The sequence below is a fragment of the Gallus gallus genome, chromosome Z (assembly GCF_016699485.2).
Source record: "Gallus gallus isolate bGalGal1 chromosome Z, bGalGal1.mat.broiler.GRCg7b, whole genome shotgun sequence".
Classification (NCBI taxonomy): Eukaryota; Metazoa; Chordata; class Aves; order Galliformes; family Phasianidae; genus Gallus; species Gallus gallus.
The window spans coordinates 17931670-17952254 of NC_052572.1; the positions used below are offsets into that span (position 1 = coordinate 17931670).

Genomic DNA, 20585 nt, shown 5'->3' on the forward strand with positions numbered 1-20585 from the left:
TCAAAAATGGCTTTGGTAGAATTGTTCTTACATTACATTCTTAAAGCATATTAATGCATCATAACTAAAAGAATAATTGAACTCCAAGCGTCCAGTTTGCATCTACAAAACACATATCTTTCAGGGCTAGGTATGTGTAGCACTGTATCTATATGATCACAATCCATCTTCTCTTTCTTCCTCAGCTGCTAAGTCCCTGCCAAGTTTCTCCGCTGTCAGTTTTACATAATAAAAGATTTGAAATCAGTATGTGGTTGGCAATAATCACAGAAATAAGTTAAAAGATCCCAGTGTGTTATTTATTTTTAAAGTGTCTGGACAGTTTTCTTTCTCAAGTCAGTAGCACAAATTGCCCGTTTTGTGATTCTGGCTGAGCTTCATCCAACTGCTCTTTCATAACTACAGTTTCACAACAAGGAGGCAACAAAGTAGTCTGCCTTGGTGACAGCTGTTGCTATCGGTTTACATTTCCTTTTAAATACTGCTGGAAAATTAGGGTGGAGGGAGTTTGCTACAAAACAAAAACAAACAAACAAACAAAAATTTTAGTATAATTAGTGTTGAGTTAGAGAGGAGACTAACGCTTTGATAATATTGCAAGAAATTGAGATGAGTCATGATGGATAAAGGTTGATGGTCTTTTAAACATCTCAGCATTTTCTCAGCAAGTGCAGGAGATGACCTTGTGGATGGCAGGTTGGATAGCTCAGGTGATGGGCTCAAGCTTTGCTGACAGTGGCCAAATCATTAAGATGAAATCCCAAAGGAAGGCATGTGCTGCTGGAAAACACATATCCTGTGACTGCTGTATACGCCCTGCAAACAGCTGCATTTGTTTCATGGCTTCCAGGAGCAGAAGAAGGTCTGAAGTGGAGAGGCCACCAGTGATGTGAACAGGTACACATTTCAGTAAAATTAAGTGAAAGGACTTGTCCATCGTCTGCCTGTGCCCTGCTGTGAGCTATGCCAGCACTTCTGGCCTTGCTTCTTCTAAGGACAGATGATTCCCTGCCTCCCCAGAACAAGAAGCTATGATGATTTGTCTACAGGCATTAAACTGGCTGCTTTCTCATTCTTTTTATTTACAGATAGCAGCATTTTAAGTCACAGATATAAACAAAGCTGTGGTGACAATCATCTGTATTGCCTTCCTAAAGTCTTTTTGATGTTTCAGACTCAGATAAACTAATTTCCTCCATGCAACACGTCTCCAAGTCAGTAAGACTTTGAACTACATTTAAATGCGTGTAGTTGCAGCATTTGCTTACACAGTTCGGGTGACAAGGAAGAAGCAACACTTCCAGTTTTGTAGGCTCTGGCTCTGTATCACTGAAACTCTGTACATACAGTGTGTATGTGTCTGGTTCATAAAATGCAAGCAGATTCTGATTCTCGGTTTCTTAATCCTGTTTACTGGTTCTTGTGGTGGGCAGAAGTAGGTTTAGAAGAGGCTTGGGCAGAAATGAAGCAACATCTCAGTGTCCCACTGCTCTCTTGCAGGGTGAACTGGGCTGGGCCCAGACCTACTGCAAGCCAGTGTTGGTTTATGTCTCTACAGAGGCAAAAGACCTAGCTACTTAACATGCTCCACGCCAGCACACCCCGCCCACTCAGATTTCCATAGCATGGCAGCCACAGCTGACAGAGCTGGGAATCAACATTTTGAGGTATAGACTCGCATGGTAGCATGAAGGCTCACCTTGGTGATTTCCTACTGGGCTTCACTGGAACACTGTTGTGTGAGGGTCTCCTGCATGTATGCCATCGTTTGCATACATATGCTGTGGGCCACAACATGGCTTTCATTGCGAAGATCTGCCCTGGAGGCTGGGAATGCTTTGTAAAGCCCATCTGACTAAGGGTTACATTATCTGCTTTAGGACAACAGGGCATATCTCCCTGTAGATAGCAGTGATTGAGTATGCATATTGGCAATAAGTGGACCAAATGCAGTTGTGATAGAGTGGAGCTGTAGCTATACATCAGGACCTTGTCAAGAGAGAATGTGGCTTTAGAGGTTATCAGGCTATGCCCACTTGTTGCTGCCTCCTGGGCTAGAACCTGCTATCTCCTCTGTCATGCCAGTAGCTGTTGCTGCAGTTGCTTTTTAAAATCAGCATGCTTATGATCTTACCCAAAAAAGAGCAAACAAGTAAAAAGAATGACCTTTAGAAAAGGTTCTGATTCTACAAGGGAAAAAGCATGCCTAGGAACAGCTGACAAGATGATTATTGACAGTTTTATCTGTTCACTCCCCAGATGCAGGCATGGCTGAGATGTATGGATGAGGTGCTAAACCAGCGTAGTTTACAGCAAAATACAAAGGTAAATGTCACAGTGTAATCTGCAGTTCTTCAACAACTGACCTGTGAGCAGCTCAGCTTCTGTGCATGGAAAGCAGTGCTCTGAGTCAGAAGCCTCAGCCATGCCCTGTCTGCTCGGGTATCTGCACTTTGGCAGAAAATGTAAGGATTAAAAGCAGGGTCACTGCACGGCTTTGATTTAGACAAACCATAGAAGAGATGGAATAGACACAACTGTGGGGACAGAAACTTTGGATATCAAGACCAAGCTGCCTGGCTCGTAAGTTTGGTATTGTCTTGAATGGTTCTGCTCCCAGCAGTGCAGTCTTCTGTAATGCAAATCCAGACCTATTCCTGTATGAATTCCCTTATGGCATGTTCTTCTTAAGGTTTATTTTCATTTCTGGTACTACATTCTTCTTTAAATAGACGTTGTCACATAACCTGTACATCTTTAGTTCTTCCGAAATTATTTTGATGTATCTTTCAGAGTTTCTAACAAAAATAAGATTATTGAACTTGAAACAACACAATTTCTTGCATGTAAATTTTTCTGGAAGCATCAAGCCCTGTCAGATGCAGGAACTAACAGTTTGCCAGCTGTTTTTCATTTGAGGGTACTACGTGCAGTTACAAAAATCAGCAGGACCCATAGAGAATTACAGCCTTAAAAAATGCCTAATATATATTTGTTGCTCGATACATAGCTTTATTTTTCAGCACAAAAATAACAGAACCTTGCATATGTTTTCTTATTAGCATCTTGCTACTTTTCTATCTGAAGTAATAACTTCTAGATCTGTAAAATAACCTTAATGATTCCATGCTTCAGAGGAACAGCAAAGCAGGCAAGTTGAGGCTGTCTGCTTGTGACTTTCTGTTGATGTATGCATATTTCTTCCAGCAAGATATTATTCTGTGAATGAGCTTATCAGGAGACACTGAGTAAATACTATTGGCTTTCACTCTAAGCAAAATAACTTTGATGGCTTTGATAAATGCCTATCCTAATTTGGCTTTATTTTTGCTCCAGAAACTGTTCATCATGCTGACTAAATGCTCTGGGAAAATTGAGCAACATACAAAGATTGTTTGCAGTTGTACAGCAACAGATACAAATGTTTGAAACCCAGTATATTTTGGGTGTCTCCAAATAAGTACGTTATTTGCTTAAAAAATAATTTTGCCCATATGTTATGGATATATTCAAAGTAAAAACTCCCAGTGACTTGGAGGGAGATGAAGTTTATCTTGTCTGTAGGTGATCTCCAGATGCTTGTGGATGTAACAGACGTGAACAAAAGAATTCTGTCTGCAGGAGGATTTCTCTCTTCACTTCAGAATCAGTCTCCCTTACGACTTAGATTTTTTTTTAATACTCCAAGTGAGAAATCTAAGGAAAAAAATCAGCTGAAATCAACACAAACAGTATTTTCAGGTGAATGTTTTATTTCAAGGGTAATTGCCACGTGATCATTTTACATACTATATAATAATGTGCACTGAAAAAATGCACTGAAAAAAAAATATCAGAAAACAGTAGAACATCTAGACATTTAGACCTTATCACAACCCATGGAGAGCTGCTTTAGTCAAACAAAATTCAATGAAATATCTATATGCTAAACACTGATTTGGATGTGATTACACTTCTGGGTAGAAAATGGCTCCCTTAATTCCTTCTGCCTGGCCCTAATTAGCAGTAAAGCGTGGTATATATGTAAAAATGTTAGCATCATATTAGCCATGCTCTACATAGTATGTAAGATGGAGGTTTGTACTTTCTCACTCTAGCTTTTCCCTGTGACAAAAAAAAAAAAAAAAAAAAAAAAAGCCTTCCCAGTTCCAGTAAAGGTATTGATAATAAAATGAGTCAGAGGTTTCTTTCTCATCTCAGGCTCCTTTTGTCAAGCTAGTACTCTTCAAAAGGCCTGGACAAAAGATAAGATAAAGAGTTACAGATCAGAGTGCCTGTGCTTATCTGCAATTTCCCTTCAGTTCTTTTTGTTTTGTTTTTTTTTCTTTTTCCTAAGGGAAAGAAGAATGCCAAAATCCAGAAAAGGACTAACTATCATTTGTAACGAGAACACAAATTGGTCATCTGTAAAACTGGGTTAATGACTGTGACCTATTCATGAACTGCTTCAGCATCTCCTTCTACATAATATTGGAGTTAGCAAATATGAAAAACTGAATAATTCATCTCCTAATATAACATACAGAAAACTATAATAAATCAAGCATTTCTATTTTACCAAGATCAAGAATTTTACTAACTTGGCAATCATGCAGGAGATCATCCACTCTCAGTCTTTTTCAGACACCAGAAGCCAATCCAAATGTAACACTCATTGCATGCACACCACTGTAGGACTGTTGGGATGTTGTTTGGAAGGGCTCTCTTGAGGTTTTCTCATCCAACCTCCTGCTCGCAGCAGGACACTTGCCAGCATTAAGCCAGGTCAGCTGTCTAGCTTGCTGTCCTCAAGGATGGAAATTTCACTGGACTGTGTCCTGTTCTGGTGACAGACAAAGAAAGCTTAACAGAAAAAATATATACCTGCTAGACGGCCACTACCTGATAGTACAGAGTTAGGGCAGCCCCTAATGTCAGCTAAACCTGTCTCTGGATAGAAAGTGACACGGTGTTCCTATTTTGACCTTCATTTTTTATTGTTTCTTGTTAAATCTCATTAAATTTGTTGTATGCTCATTCTTTTGCTGATTTGTATTCCATTACAGTGCTGTATTTTGGCTGTAAGATGGTTTATTCATCATCTGAACATAACTTGAGAGTGAGTTTTCTGTGGCCTGAATGTGGTTGTAGGGGGAGAGGCTCTGGACGGATACATCTAATACTTGTTGTTACATTGGCAAAAAGTAAGTTCTGAGAGATGGAGGCTTTATTAGGAGCCATTACATAAAAACACTTAAAAGTCCACCAGATAAGACCTATTATTTTGTGTGGCTTTTTATTTTCTACGTTGATTCTGACTACTACGAAATTGCTGGTACATCATTACAAGGTTAGCAGAAATGTGATCCTCAAAGCACATCCACAGCAGGGAAGCTTGGAAACCCCACGTGGCTTTGTGGCTGAAGCACTGAAGTGGGCAGACACAGGTCTTTATTCCCAGCGTTTGCCCACAGTAGGCAAACTATTTCATCTGTTCCCCATCTGCAAACCAGAGTAAATGGCAGTGACCTACTTTATAAAGTGCTTTGAGATCCATTGATGAAAAAAAAAAAATAAACAAGAGACTTTGCAAATGCTATATAAAAGGGCTTATTTCTGGGAAATTCTTTGTGCTCCAAGTGTTCATTACAAGAGATCGCTCTGATTTAAATATGTCCCTTTAGAAGCCAATTCAGTTAAATCAGTGCAACTTTTGGGTACACACAAGGCCAAAGAAAAAGCCTGAAGCAGTAAGTGCAGGGAAAAGGGAATGTACTTGTATGCAGATCCTGCAGAGCAGAGTAAAATCCTCTGAAGCAAGCATTTAGGTTATGCTGGCTTTGACCTCCTCCCATTTAACATGGGATCATGATATACAAATGACTGGAATAACAAATGAGAGCCAGTCTTTTTACCTGGAGCTCGCCCACATTATCCTGTGCTGTACTTCCAACTTTATTCTATAGATTGTGTGGACATGGAGAACAAATAAAAAGAACTGAGGAACAACCTGTGCCAGACATGGACTTCCTAGCATATCTTAAAGTAGAGATGATTCACTTTGGCAGCAGTCCAAAACCTGCAGGGAACTCGGCCTGAAGGATGGTGTTGTTGCTGTCATCCTTCCTCATAGTTCCGTCTGGAACAGCTTAAGTGCCTTTTCAGCAGAGCGTGCTGAATCAACTCATTTTTGGCCAGTTCAGTTTGGTTTTTGCTGAGCCCAGTGCTGGCAGAGGAGGGTGTGACCACTGCAGCCTCTTTATTCTGCAGACTGCCTACCTCCTCTGTCATGGTTTCTACTACCTGGATCCAGCAAAAATTGAACTATATCCATTGTCCAATGTGTATTGTACTGCAGTTGTAATTTCTGTGTGTGTTCTTGAAAGCTATGTGATTCACTGTGACACGGTCACAAAACTTCTTCTATAATCATGCTATCCAAAATTATTAGAGCTTAAAACAGGAAGTAAGTGAAGTAGAACACAATGACCTAGATGAATTAATTCAGTCCTGGGTGATATTCTATTAATTTGGGGGGAAAGTCATGTGTTTGCAGCAAAGAGAGTTAAACACACTCTGCATTATATGAGTCTATAAAAATTTCAGCAAGATTGCCTCGGTGCTTGAATCCAAGAGAAAAAGTATTTAACCAATCTATCTTAACTGTAATCAATGGCATTTCGACTAAGAAGTACCAGCTAAAACATTAGATCTCTTCAAAACACTCATCGCTAAGGCAAAGAGGCAGGCCACACCACAACATGGAAGACCCATAGCTCTTTTCTGTCCACACAAGGGGTTGTGCATTTGTCTGATGACCAGAGCAGAAGGTTTCACACTACACTGAGCTTAGGCCAAAGGCTTTCTTTATGATGGTAAGCTGTTTTGTTTGGTTGTGCTTCAGGAATTGCAGTTGTCCACATAAAGTCTGAATATTCAAAGAATAACAGTGTTAAAGTTGTAGGGGCAAACGTAATGCTTTTCCTTAAAATGAATAATATGCTTCAGTAGCTCTTCACATCAGTATTAACATGTGGGCTGCTCTGAAAGCAATGCCTCCTATTTTATTACGTTGGCCCACAGTGTCAAGGGGTGGTTTGGCAGTAAGGATTGAACTGCCCATATTCCATTACATGTTGTTGCAGTGTGACAGATGGCAGCAGAGGGGCACTCTGACAGACCAGTATCTGACATGGAAGTGGGTATGAAGCAAAAATGTACCACTGAATTCTGGAAGAATAGCACCTACTGACATTCATCGACACTTGCTGAACATTGGTGGAGCCCAAACAGTGGATGTGAGCACAGTGAGGTGGTGGGTGGTGCGTTTCAGCAGTGGTTACAGTGACGTGAAAGACAAGTCACATTCCAGACAGCCATGCAGATTTTTTACACATGTAGCATGAAGGTTCCTTTTGATTAGCGGTGAAAATCCATTGCTAATGGTGGTGGTGATGCTGAAAAATATTGTTTTGTAGCTGAGAAGTTGGTCTATCAAATAGTGTCATTGTGCTTTTTGTATTTGTTGTAGTTTCCATAGAAGTAAGGCATTATATTCAGAGCAAACCAGATACAATATGCCATGTGCCCTTCACTAGAAACATGAGATAAAACACAGTATTTTGAGTTATCCTGGCCTCATTAGGAAAAATAACTTCCATGTTTGAAGAAAATTTTCTAAACTTGAACTCGTCCAAAGGGACGAGATCCAGAACACTTAAGTCTGGGGTCTGGGGAAGAGAGGACTTCAGGCAGATGTTGCTCTCAGTGGTCACAGGGACTTCAGCAATAAAGGTAACAGCACTCTTCCCCAAGCATCTGGACCATCAGCTTAGCTGAAGGAGCACTAAGGAGAGGTGGACAGACTTTCTCTGTTCTCTGCAATTTCAGAGACTTCATCTGTCCTTCTTTAGACTGTGAGTGCCAAAATAAATCACACAGCAAACTTAGGCTTACTACCAAAATTTTCATTCATGCTTTCCCATCTTCTGCAGCTAGACTAGAATGTGAGACATCAGTGGAATTCAGACCTATGACCTTCCAAATATTCACAATAAAGCTGCTTTGAAAGCATCATACGCTTCAATCTCAGGACAGCTTTTGTTGTCTTTGGTCTGGTACAATTACTAAAATAATGTGTTTGGAAAGCCCTTCCATGTACCAACATAGACCACAAAAACTCTCACATCATTCTGTAGATTTGACAACGAATCTACTTTTGTCTATAGTTAATATAAAATAATTCACTGGCTTGTAAAGGTAGTCTAAGTTTCATACATAAATCTTCATTTTTTCAAATAGCAGCTACTTACCTCATGCTTTGTTAGGAGCCAGGGAAATAGAAAGCTTTGCTATTCAGAACTAAAACTTTGGCTTTCATAACATCATCAAATGAAATTTAGCTTCTCCTCTTCCAGTACCTTAAAGAAAGAGGGAAGGAGGAAGAAGGCTGGAGTTTATGTTATATACCATTCTAATATGTCATTATTAGTAATAGTTTTAGAATGAAAAATAAGAACTAAAGACAATTTTAAGGCAATTAAAAAAAAAACAACAAACAAACATACAAATATACTGTTCACGCAAATCAGAGAAATACATGCTTTATCTCAGTTCCTTTACACCCACTCATATTACAGTAAGTGCTAGGTTTATAAAGCAGGATCTTTGTCTTCTGCAAGCACTACCAATTGGTCATGCTTTTCCTTTGCAATTCTTCTGAAGTGATACTTTTCTGCAGGTTTCTTCATACACTGAATAAGGTGGAAAAAAGATCAGCTGTGATGTTCTGGGGTATACTTATTATGCAAACCTTTTAAAATCTGAGAGAGAAACATCACGTGCACACATATAGTGTACTGCAGAAGCATACGTCTGCCCATCGTGTTTGAAGCTGCAGATTTTCCTAACCAAAGTTGAGGATTGAAAATATCAGGAGATTTTTGGAAATGAATAAAAGAAGTGAGGCTCTGCTAGTCAGGGAGCTAAGAGAAATGGCTGTTGATTAATGATGCAATGGGTGGCAACCTATTAAAATCTAAGTGGTATAATAAAAAAGGATTAAACTGAACTATGAGGCTGCTCATAGTTCATACAAAGATAAAAGTATCTTTCCTTAGGACATAAGGAGTTTAATGTCTGTCTGTAGCTTAACTGATATGGAGAGCTGAGCTTTCCTGATACTGAAAATAACTTAGCTGCAGTAAAAAGGTGAAGGAATATACACTGCTACAATTGATAGTAAACGTAAGGAGTTATAATATGCTAAAGAATTTGGGAATAAATCAGAAAGTCTGTCTTTTAGGAAGCTGAAAATAACAGGAGATGCTACTTTATTTATTTAACTTCCTCATCCCATATTTTATTTTTACAACTGGCATTTTTTCATCTTTAAAATTCATGTGGGTATGGTCCACAGGGTGCAAGAATTTATTTGAAAAGGTCCTGCAGTGGTTCTCACTGTAGGCTAAAAGGTATGTTACTGTCATGAGAAGGATCATTTGCTCTGGTTAAAAATAAGCATTTTTAGAAATTAAAAGGCAGATCGTTCATGAAGCTTTCTGATTGAGGAAGGTGTTAGAGACTATATCATGAGGTTAGCATAATGAAATTGGTGTTAACATTTGTAAATAAAATCACCTCCAAATTTCACATCTAGAGGATGAGAACCTGAAAGTGGCAGCTCAGTCGTGATCATTTGCTAACAAAACTCAAGAGAAGGTAGTGACATGTATTTTTGAAATGATCTGACTCACAATGTGAGCACTATGCATGATAAACTTGATTAGGGCACCATTCTTGAAAAGCTGTTACATAACTCACAGGAAATGGTTTGCATGCTCAATATATTCAACAGTAAACAATTATGTTCTTGAGATTTGCAAGCTTTTGTTCATAATTTGAGAAGTTTTGGTTTAAACCACAAGGAATGTGGAAGAGAGGCAATGGGTAAAAGATGTATCCCCCTGTGTCATGAGCTTTTCAAGGCCTTCCATAGACAAAACATGCAGAAAGTGAAGGCGGCTCAGTTTTACACTCTGCCATTGTTCTTAGGTTTAATCAGCAGGATAAACTGAAAGCAGCAAAATTGAAAGTATAGAATAATCTATTAGGGAAGAGGCATATATTATACATATATTTATACAGACACACATATATATACATGTATTTGCAATATGTATCTGTATTTCCCTTATATGCCAGTTACCTTTGCAGATGTCAAAGATAATCAACTAGTACAACATCTATTTTCTGTGATTTCAATATCTAACAGGAGGAAGGCATGTTTGTTGAAGGCAAAGTGGATTTATTTACTTATGATTTATTGATAGGTGAAATTCATTAGTTCCTATAAACATTATAAAAAATGTAAATGAACTGAGTATAATAAAGGAAGCTATAGCATAGAATGGTAGGAGCCCAGTGAATGATAAATGAATCCTATGAACAGCAAAAAAAATTCAGAAAGTAGGTTTAAACTGTGGAATCACTGAATCATAGAATGGCTTGGAATTAGGTTGGAATACACAGTACATTTTTTGAAAGATCTGTTTATCAGTGGATGAGATCTCAAAATGGATAATTCATTTGTCCTACAAAGATATAATTCATTTTGGCATATTTATTTTGGAGTTAGTTGCTCATTCAATAAAAAGATAAGATATTTGGTTTTAACAGAAGAAGCAAGCAAATACTTCAGAATTCTTCAAAGCATATTTCTTCTTCCATAAACTTTCTGGGAAATTTTTTATGACTTCTGGGCTGCTATTACATGCACTTATACATGCACATAAGAGGTAACCGTCAAAGTGACACAGCATTTTGCCTTAGAAGAGGCAAATGCCTACTACTCGTGTCCAGATCATCTTTGGCTTTTGAGGATGTTTAATACAGATAATAGCTTGGGTCATGTAATAAAGTGGTGTTGAAAACATTATTCTCACGGACTGCACCTGGCACAAAAGCAATAAAGTAGTCTTGGACCTACTATAATTGCTGGAGGGAACAACTTATTTAAGAGCTTGAGATAAAGATCAAGCTGCCTTTTCTAAAAAGGGGCAATAATAAAGATTTGTCTGTTCAGACAAAAAAGATCCCATAACTGTTTTTAAGGTCTGTGGACTCCCTGACACCATCAAAGCAAAAGGCTGTTTCATTTGACTTTGCCATAGTGCCAGAAAATGGACAGGCTTGGCAGGAAGGGATCACACGATGAACCAGGCACTAGTGTCACTGCTGAGTTTTGTTATTCTCTCTGACAGCTTTGAGGGCCTTGGCAAAGCATGCCTGCTGGATTTAAGAGGAACAGCACTGCCATCATGCTAGCCATCATGAATGAAAGCATACAGACAGCATTACTACAGGGGCTGGGTGAAATGGACAGAAATAAATAGGAGGGAAATAATGTTTCAGGCAGGATGCCATTCCTGTACCCAAAAATCATTATTCAAGTTATGCCCTGGCTCTGGAGAAACTAAGTAAGGTACTCTATGGAGGGTGTTCTTGCCAATTCCTTCCCTGTCTGGTGATTATTAAAGAAGGCAACTATACAGACAGAAGGTAGCTGTCAAGCTGTGTCTCTCTAGTCTGCCTCTCTTCTACAGGATCCTTGTACACCTTTAGTGGTATGTGCTGAATATACCCATCATGATAGACTGTTGGTTTGCAGCCCACATTCTGTGGCACACTCATTTCTGTTTTTGCCGGTGGTTGGATGTTTTTCCTGTTGTCATGTTACTGGCCTTTAGTAACTGCAGTTTATTGTTATTGTATTGTAATTGTTACTGTACGATTATGCTGTTGGCAGAAGAAAGATGAAAGAGTTGCAGGCAGAGACGAAGAATAACTATGGGGTCCTTTTTGGTAGGACTGAGGAGGTGGTCCTTCTTCCATCCTGACCCTTCACACTCCTTTTCAGTAGATGGCTATATTGTTCTTAAAGAAAAAACAAGAGTGAAGCTCTTGCAACTATTCCCTGAAATTTTGGAAATCTATTGCTTCCAATAGAGAACAGCTTCTTTGGTGTATTAGCAGCTGTGTTTATTCTCTGTGCCTTTGTGTTACAGTATAGAACAATAAGGAAGTAGACTGGAAGAGATGTAACCACCAGTAGTAGCAGTAGGGTGAAGAAAAACTAAGCTATTGCCAGTCTCCTGAGTCTGAAATGGTACATTTGCTTTCCTGTAGAGAGGAAACTGATAGTGGTGCTTAAAAGAGATGTAAGTGCCAATCAGGGTGAGAGCTATGTTGTCAATTCAGTAGTAGGGAAGAATATAAGAAAAGGAGCTGATGGCTGCAATAATTTTGGTAGCTCTACTCAAGTGATGTATGAGGTTTAACAGGTGTTGCCTATTTCATTGCTGTAGTTCCTTAGAGCAAGGAATCACCTGGAAATTCTATAATAATCCCCCAGCCTTTTGTCAGGTAGGTGAATGTTTTTGTTAGTCTGTTATAGTTGGGAAAAAAATAGCCATTGAAGGATAATGATTTAAGGTCAGAAAAATCTTCAGTAGCACAACCAAAAAGAATATCCAAATCAGATGTCAAATTGTTAATATTTCAGAAACTATTTGAGATGAGAAACCGAACTGATTTTAGTAAAAGGTACCAACTAGTGACAAAAAAAAAGCAACAGACAGATTACAGCTGCACAAAGACAGCAATCTAGCTTACTGATTACTCCATTTCTTGTCTGCTTTTCACACTTAAATTGAACACTCTTTATGAACAGTTCTCCTTTTTGGACTGCACAGTTCATAGACTAAAAAGTGCACCTGATCATGACTACATACTACGAAGAAAGTCAATAATTGTGATGAATGTGACTAGACACTACAGAGCAAAATATCCTTATTAATTCATCAAAAGAAACACAGAATTGTGAACATGTACTTTGGCAGAAAAGGAAGGCTGTATGTACACTTATTTTCTTATATAATGGGTCTGGCACCTAGGTCAAGATGTAATCTTAAGTTCTGTGGATCCAAAGTACATTTTCAACAGGAGTTCAGTGGTGTGTGAGCTGAAATGTGAAATCTTTAAACACATTTTTGCACAGATGAGGAAATTAATAGGTAAACTACACAGAAAAATAAATAAAAGTAAGACTAGACATTCTCACTGTCCTCAATAAAGCCAGACTTGCCTATAACAGATTCTGTTTCTCCACAGCTTTCTCTCACTTGAAAAGTGATACAGCGTCCTGATCTTCTGAGGTAGAATTGCATCTAAAAAGAACACTTGTTACACTGTGAAGTAAAAGCTGAGCATCAGCAAGATGGCAAAGCATTTCTAAAGGCAACAGAGATGCCAGCAGATTCTCAGCAGGTCCATGGAAACAATGGAAAGGACCTCAACCTCTATGTCCTCATTTAGTTGCTTGACTTCTCCATTACACATAGGAGTAAACAGAAAAGGACTGCAGCCTAGGAGCAGGTTTGCTTTCCCTTTCTTGCAGTGGGAAGAATGAATGGAAGACTGAGGCAGCAATGTTTTTTCTAAACAGAAGGATAAGGCAGGGAGAATCTGTATTATATATGCAGGTACTACAGCACTTTTTGCATGTTTAGTCAAGACCAGAAGCTATGGACTGTGTTATCTCTCATATTTATTTTGTTTGTGGATGACGATGCCTACTTTATATATTCAGAGGCATGGAAGATTCCTATCTCTAGCATGTTGAAAATTGTTGGTTATTTATGACACCGTTACAGGTTTTGTGCAACAAGGAAACTCCTTGGCTTGCAAAAACTTAGTGTGTTCCCAAACAGAACTTTCTTTGTGTACAACAGTTGATGTTCCAAATGTTGCACGATGCTAATTCGAGGCCAAAGGCTTCTGTTTCATAACAAACACTGAGTGCCGCTACTTACGGCTGAGGGCAAACTGGCTCACTGAAAACTGCTACAAGTCTCATATTACTCTCCAAAACTGTATTTTCAACTGGAACACTGGAACTCAGCAGTCTGATGGACTAAGAAAGAATATGTGCAAGAGGTAACTCAACAACTTTCTCAGTTCCTCTCTAAGTTTTATGTTTTTTTACAGTTAGGTCAACTGGTGTTCATCAAATACAAAAGGGTATTTAAGAGCTGATCATGAGAAAACACAGGCCTCTGAATATTCAATTAATGATTTCAGAATTTAAAGGCTTCTAAGAGCGCCTCTGCCATGCAGTGTCTCTGTCTTGTGCATAAATCTGCATTGCATACAGGCACACCATTATCTAGCACTCTGGAACGTGGGCATGGCAGGTGTCTTCTCATTTGCTGCTGTATTCTTATGGTTAAGGCAGAGTGGAGAGACATCCATTTGCAACAGCTGAGCAAATCTAAGTATCATTGGTAACAAGCATTTCATTAATTAGATTTAACCATAATAAGGGGATAAACCCTTGTAAGACAAGACATGTATTGATGAGTAAATACTAAGCCTTCCATCTTAACCAAAAAGTAATTCAAAATCTTGCTGCTGCAGACCTTCCTCAAATGGCAAAGCAGTGTCTGAAGATGGATAGTGACAGCACTTATCCACACACTGGTGGCTTCCACTGCCCCTTATTTCACGTTTTGCCCTGCTTTTCTCAGCTGCTTTCCAGAAACTTTCACCTCAGTGCACATGCACATTCCTCAGCACCCCATGACCACTCTGACATTTTGCCTCAGGTTTCCTCCTCCTTTAAGGCGTGTTGGAGCTTTGGCACTCTGGGAGAACTGTCCCTTCATATCCTGTCAGACCAAAAGGATGTGCACTGCACTGTTACCTCCTAGATTTAGTTCTATCAGAGATTTGCTCTTTTTCTTTTCTGTGTTCCTTTCTGACCAAGCGATTGTTATTCAAGGCTGTTATCATTCTTCTTGTGATGAATGTTTAGTAAATTCATAAAGCTGTTTCGTTTTTTCCTTTTCAGAACACTTTAAAATCACAAGGCCTTTTCTGTCAAAATGATTTTATGACACAGAGGAATACAGAGGTATAATTATGCAGGGGTTTTTTTTGTTTGTTTTTGTTTTTTTCTTGTTGAAGAGTAGCACACATGCAGGTCACAATGCCAACAACTGGTAATAATTTGGGTTCATTTCAATCATCTGCTTCAAAATTTGCATGCAACTAAACTCCTCCTGCTTCTGTAAAACAAATTCTGTTCCCTGTTCTTTGCTGCACTCACTGATGTCCTCAGTTTGATAATAAGGCTTCATTTAGGAATCTCACAGAAAACTGTCCCTCGTTTATTTACAGTTGAGATTTTAAATAAGAGAAGTGTCAAATATTGTATTTATAAAATGCAGAATGATTTTCTCTTTACCTGTACATCCCTAAGTTGTACATTACTGAGGAAATATAGATGAACATTCATCCTTGTAAGAAGTGCCCTCCTTAAAAGTTGACAGTGAATGCAGCTGGCTTTCTCACAGTATCTTTCACTGGAAAACTTTCACACAGACAGTGTGGCACCTTGATGGACCATCTAAGTGACTCACATAGTGTGACCTTGAGGCCATACTGTCAAGCTGCATAGTGTTATATTTGGAGGATGCACAGCAAATTCTGTAAAGCAAGGCTAAGATGCTCAGCTATGGAAAAGTGGTTAAAATTTGGCCCAGTGGGCTCAGAACCTCATGAGGTTCAACAAATCCAACCACAAGGTCATGCACCTGGGTCATGGCAACCCCCATTATCAAAACAAGCTGGAGGATGTAATGATATAGCATGGCCTGCTGAAAAGCACTTGAGAGTCGTTGTGGGTACTCATGGGAAGACAGACATGAGCTAGCGACGTGCTCTTGCAGCCCAATTGTATCCTGGGCTGCATCAAAGGAAGCATGGCCCGCAGAGCGAGGGAGGTGATCCTGCCCCTCAGCTCTGCACTGGTGAGGCCTTACCTGAAGCAATGTGTTCACATGTGGAGCCCTTACTATAGGATAGCCAAGGACCTGTTGGAGCATGTCCAGAGGAGGGCCATGAGTAATCCAAGGGATAGAACACCTCTCCCTTGGTTCAAGGACAGGCTGAGGGGGCTGGGGCTGTTTAGCCTGGAGAAGGCTCTGGGGAGATCTCTGAGCAGCCTTTCGGTATCTAAAGGGAGGCTGTAAAAAAGAGTGGGACATGGCCTGTTGTAACAGGACAAGGGAAAACTGTTTCAAACTAAAAGGGGAGATTTATACTGGAAATAAGAACAAAGTTCTATATGGTAAAATTGGCGAGGCACTGGAACAGGTTGCCCAGAGGTAATGGGTGTCCAGGCACTGGAGATGCTCAAGGTCAGGCTGGATGGGGCTCTGAGCAATCTGATGTAGCCATAAGTGACCCTGTTCATCGCAGGAGAGTTGAACGAGATGACCTTTAAAGGTCCCTTCCAACTCAAACAGTTCTATGATTCAGTGAAACTGTATGACTTGCTGTATCCAAAATGACACCAAACTGAAAATGGCCAGGTATGCACAGCGACACTCAGGTTTCCTCTCCTCATCTCAGATTATATCAGCACTCAGACAGGCAGACGTGTCTAATGACAGAAAATAGCACGTTTTGGAGAGCGACGCACTCCATTGCGACCTTGCAAAACTTAAGTTCCCTCCGCACAGCTCGGAGGCTGAAAGAAAACACCGTCCAATGATGGTGGAGAGGCAGCCGAGACCAGGCGGGACTTGCTCGGGCCTTCCCAGCCACGGCCATGTGATGCCTGCCGCCCGCCTGCCCCGTCCCACCCCTGGGAGCCGCGGCAGGAGGTGCGCGGGGCGGGCTGCGGCGCAGCACATGGGCGGGCGGGCGAGCACATGGAGGTGGGTGCGCCGCCAGCCGCTCAGTAGCTGCGGACATGGAGCGGACGGGTGAGGCGGCGCCCGCCGCGTGAGGCAGCCCACAGGACGCTGACATCCCGCCGCGGGCTGCGCTGCGGAAAACGAGCAGGTAAGCGGGGCGAGCGGGGGCACCGGGCACGCACCGCGGCGCAGCGGCTTTCTCCTCCCCCGCCGCTCGCGGACAGCTGCGCGGCACGGCTCGAAGGGAACGACGGAGCCCCTCAAGCTCTCCTCACGGGGCAGCTCCCGGGGCGCTCCCGCTCCCGAGGAAGGCGGCGTGGGGGCGGGGACACCCTCGCGCCCGCGGCTCTGGGGCGCGGCCCGCCCTCAGCTCTCCAAAGCGCGGGCGGGCGGCCGTGCCCTGCCTTTGCCTCTGCCCGGCCCCGCCGGGCGGGCGCGGCCCTCCAACGGCCGACACCTGCGCGGGGGCGGGCGGGCGGGGCGGGATGGCTGCGGTCCCCGCCCCGCCGCACCTACGGGCATCCGCCCCGCCCCGCGTCGCCCGCTCCGCCAATGGGCGCTCGCCGCCCGGCCCCCTCCCTACGCCGTTTGCGCAGGCAGCGCCGTTTCCGCAGCAGGCGGGAGCGCCGGCTCCCTCCTCCTTCTCTCCCTCCCTCCGCCCCCGCCCGAGTCCCGGGAGCCCGATGTGACCCGCCAGAGAAAATGGCGGCGGCGGCGGGGAATCGCACCTCGTCGTCGGGATTATCCTCGGGCGGCGGCGCGGAAGGGGCCGCCGCCGCCGCATGCGGGAGCCCGAAGGGCGGCGCGGGCGAGGGCAGCGGTGCGGGGAGCGGCGGGCTGCTGCGGGAGGCGGGCGGCGGCGGCGGCCGGGAGCAGCGCTCCGACTGGCGGCGGAAGCAGCTGCGCAAAGTGCGGAGCGTGGAGCTGGACCGGCTGCCCGAGGCGCCCCTCTTACTCGCAGCCGCCCCTGCCGCCGCCTCCTCCTCGTCGTCCTCCTCCCCTTCGCCGGAGCCCCCTGAGGCGCTGCTGTTGCACTACCTGCCCGGGCCGCGCTCCGGCCCCGCCAGCCCCGCCGTGTCCCCCGGCCGCGGCGCCGAGCTCCTGGAGCTGCCGGCGGGCAGCCCCGCGGCCGCCGACCCCGCCGCCGAGAGGAGGATGGAGCCGTCCCCCGCCGCGAGGTGAGCGCGGCGCCGCTGCGGGACCGGGGCAGCTGTCAGCGCGGGGCCGGGAGCGCCGCGGGGCGCCGGGAGCGCGCTGCCCTCAGCCCGCGGGGCTGGGAGCGGGCGGGCCGGGCGGCTGCGGGCTCCTCGGGCCGGGACTGTTCCTGCCGCGCTCCAGGGCGGCAGAGCGTCCCGCAGCTCCCGGCTCTGTCCCGGCTGCGCCGAGCGTTTCTATTTTTTATTTTTTTGCTTTTTATTTTTTGCTTTTACTTCTTTAAAAAAAGGTCTCCCACAAAGTCCGTTCCGGTCTGCAGTGTTCACGGTACTGCAGAACGCGTTTCTCTCGTTCTCAGAGAAGGGAATGGCTCCGGAGCGGAAATGTTGGCTCTCTTGTTTCAGAGAGAAATCAAAGTTATTCTGTAGCGGTTACTGTAGGTAATACATCCGAGTGAGTTCATTCAGCACCCTTGTGCTTGTAGCTTTGGCTTGCTGTCCATTTGCTTGAATTGGTAAATGCAGTATATTGAGGCGTTGCAGAACTGCTCGTGTGTGTGTTTCACCGATTTATGTGCAGACATCCCAGGTGGAAGTGATTTGAGTGCCTCTGACTTATGCTGGGTAGGGTAGCTCACGGAGAGCTGTGGTGTGCGGGCAGGAGGGCACAGCAGTGCGGTGTCGGTGTGCAGCTGAGCTGCGGGTGTTTGGTGAGGTGCTGCGCAGAGAAGCACATCTGCACTTCTCCTTTAATGTTGTCTTACTGTTTATTTCGCTAATTGAACCTCCTAGGAGATCTATTCCCTGTTTAGGAGGTGACGTGTACGCTTTCTAGCTGTGCCCTCTGCCAGCTAAACCTCACAGATTCTGTTTTAAACGTTAGCTTACCTTGGGAGTACTGTGCTGAGAGTTGGCTTCTAAAGTTATGTCCTGTTTGTGTGCATTCTGAGAAATCCTTAGTGGGTTTGGGGCTGTTTCTAGGGCAGTGCAGAAACGCTTGAGATGGTCTGGTCCCAGCAGATAAGAAATCCTTACAGAAGGATTAGCAGAAATCTGAAGTATTCAGGAAAGGAAGAAAATCATGTGGGTTATAAATTCTCTGACTCTGCCGATTAGGGAAGAACAATATGCTGTGTCTTTTAATGCAACTGTAACTAGTTCTGCGGCTTTCAGAGAAAATGAAGAATTAGTGTCAGAACACAGAACAGGCTGGCATCTCTCTGATGCTAAACGTGAGCTAGGCTGGGTATCAGGCTCAGGAAGTTCAGTGTACATCACATCAGTGCTGAAGCACTGACTCCGTCTGTGCTGGTCTATCCCACAGCAGCAATGACAGAGCAGCTGTGGAATTTTTCCCTTTACATGGGCAGTACTGCTTACTTGTTAAGTACCTGCACTCACAAGTTACTGTTCTGAGCGTGTGTGTGTTTGTGGAGGGAGAAGGGTTAAAGCCCTTCTCCCTCCACAAATGCTCTCTTGTATATAAACACAACATGTCCACAAATAATGGAGAAAGTTAAGGCAACTGCTCATCTCCTTGCTGTATCACTAGGATGAACTCTAAGTAGCCCATCATGAGCGCAGTTTGAAGTATCTGGCAGCTTTAATTGTAACTGTCCTTCGGAAATACTCTAGCGTATCTCAGCAGTTCTGCATGTCCTGTCAGCAGACATGGCCTAGCAGAGAAGTAGTTATTCAACATCAAGAATGTAAAACATTTCTCTGCTGTCACTGTGATAATAACTTGCTCTAGCAGGAGGGAGTTCTTGGTACTTGGGTAGCAGCGAGCATGTTATGTGTTAAATATTAAGTCAGTGTGTGGAGTTGTTGCCCAGGCATTTAATAAGAGGCAGACTGATGGATGTAATATGCAGAGTTTTTCTGTTCTTTAACAGAGTAGTTCTGCTTTCCCATAAGATCTGCTACTCATTAAACGATACTGTACTTGCTCCGAAGTCCCCCTATCAGTCTCCTTGGTATTACAGTCTCTCTCTAAACAGACCTTCTATTTATGCTGGGAGACATGCACAAGCTTTAGAATGAAGCTGAAAAGTGATTTTGACTCTACTGTGAAGTTGTAAGTATCACCCTTTTCGACTACTCTTTCAAGCATTCTACTTGTCGCAGGAGCAGATAACATTTTTGCTAAAAGCTGTGACACTTTAAGCTGTCTTTTTATAACACCGTAAGGGAGGGGAATTACTTTACTGGGAAATGCAGCTTTGGCATAAAACACTTCAGACCTTTTATTCCTTCTCTGTACTGACTGTATATTGATTTGGTTTATATAAGAAGATCATAGCAGTGAGGTCAGCAGTAGCTCTATTATGATTTCTTGTTGTTCTAGTGCAACATCTGATTTGGGCAGAAATCCACAATGGTAATGTGCACCTCAATCATTAACAAAGTTTTTTAAAACACTGAAACAGCTTAAGTGATGTTTTTTTGTGCCTGAAATTGGTGTGGCTTACTTACTGCATTCCTGACCACAGGATCAGTTATGCTGCCATAACTCTACTTTTAAAGAAACAAGCAGGAAGTGCTCTGATTCGTCCGCAGTGTATACGGTGACCGTGCACCATATGACTTGCATGGAAATTCAGCATTCCAATTTCATATGCAAATACAGCAAACGTGGGAGTTCAGCTGCAGGAAAGCCAGTGAAGGTATTTGTGCTGTATTTTCTGCAGTT

The 20585-nt window shown here is 42.9% G+C and overlaps 1 protein-coding gene and 1 long non-coding RNA gene across 4 annotated transcripts in view; one reads left to right on the plus strand and one right to left on the minus strand.

The window, feature by feature from the left end:
* Window positions 1-305: 305 nt before the first annotated feature.
* Window positions 306-17652, minus strand: LOC124417507. Its single transcript, XR_006932429.1, has 3 exons — window positions 17468-17652; window positions 8292-8399; window positions 306-4822 (listed from the first exon to the last, which is right to left on the minus strand). It is a non-coding gene; the product is annotated as an uncharacterized LOC124417507 (long non-coding RNA).
* MAP3K1 (mitogen-activated protein kinase kinase kinase 1) overlaps window positions 16679-20585 on the plus strand; it is a 57675-nt gene continuing 53768 nt past the window's right edge. Inside the window, exon 1 of one of the 3 annotated variants that reach the window (XM_046905627.1) lies at window positions 16679-16887. Coding sequence is in view for 1 of the 3 variants with exons in the window: in XM_015277575.4 (XP_015133061.2) it covers window positions 17292-17917 (626 nt within the window). In the remaining 2 variants the exon portion in view is untranslated. Of the gene's footprint in view, window positions 16888-17233; window positions 20560-20585 lie in introns of those variants that run through there. The other 2 variants (XM_015277575.4, XM_046905629.1) reach the window with 2 other exon arrangements.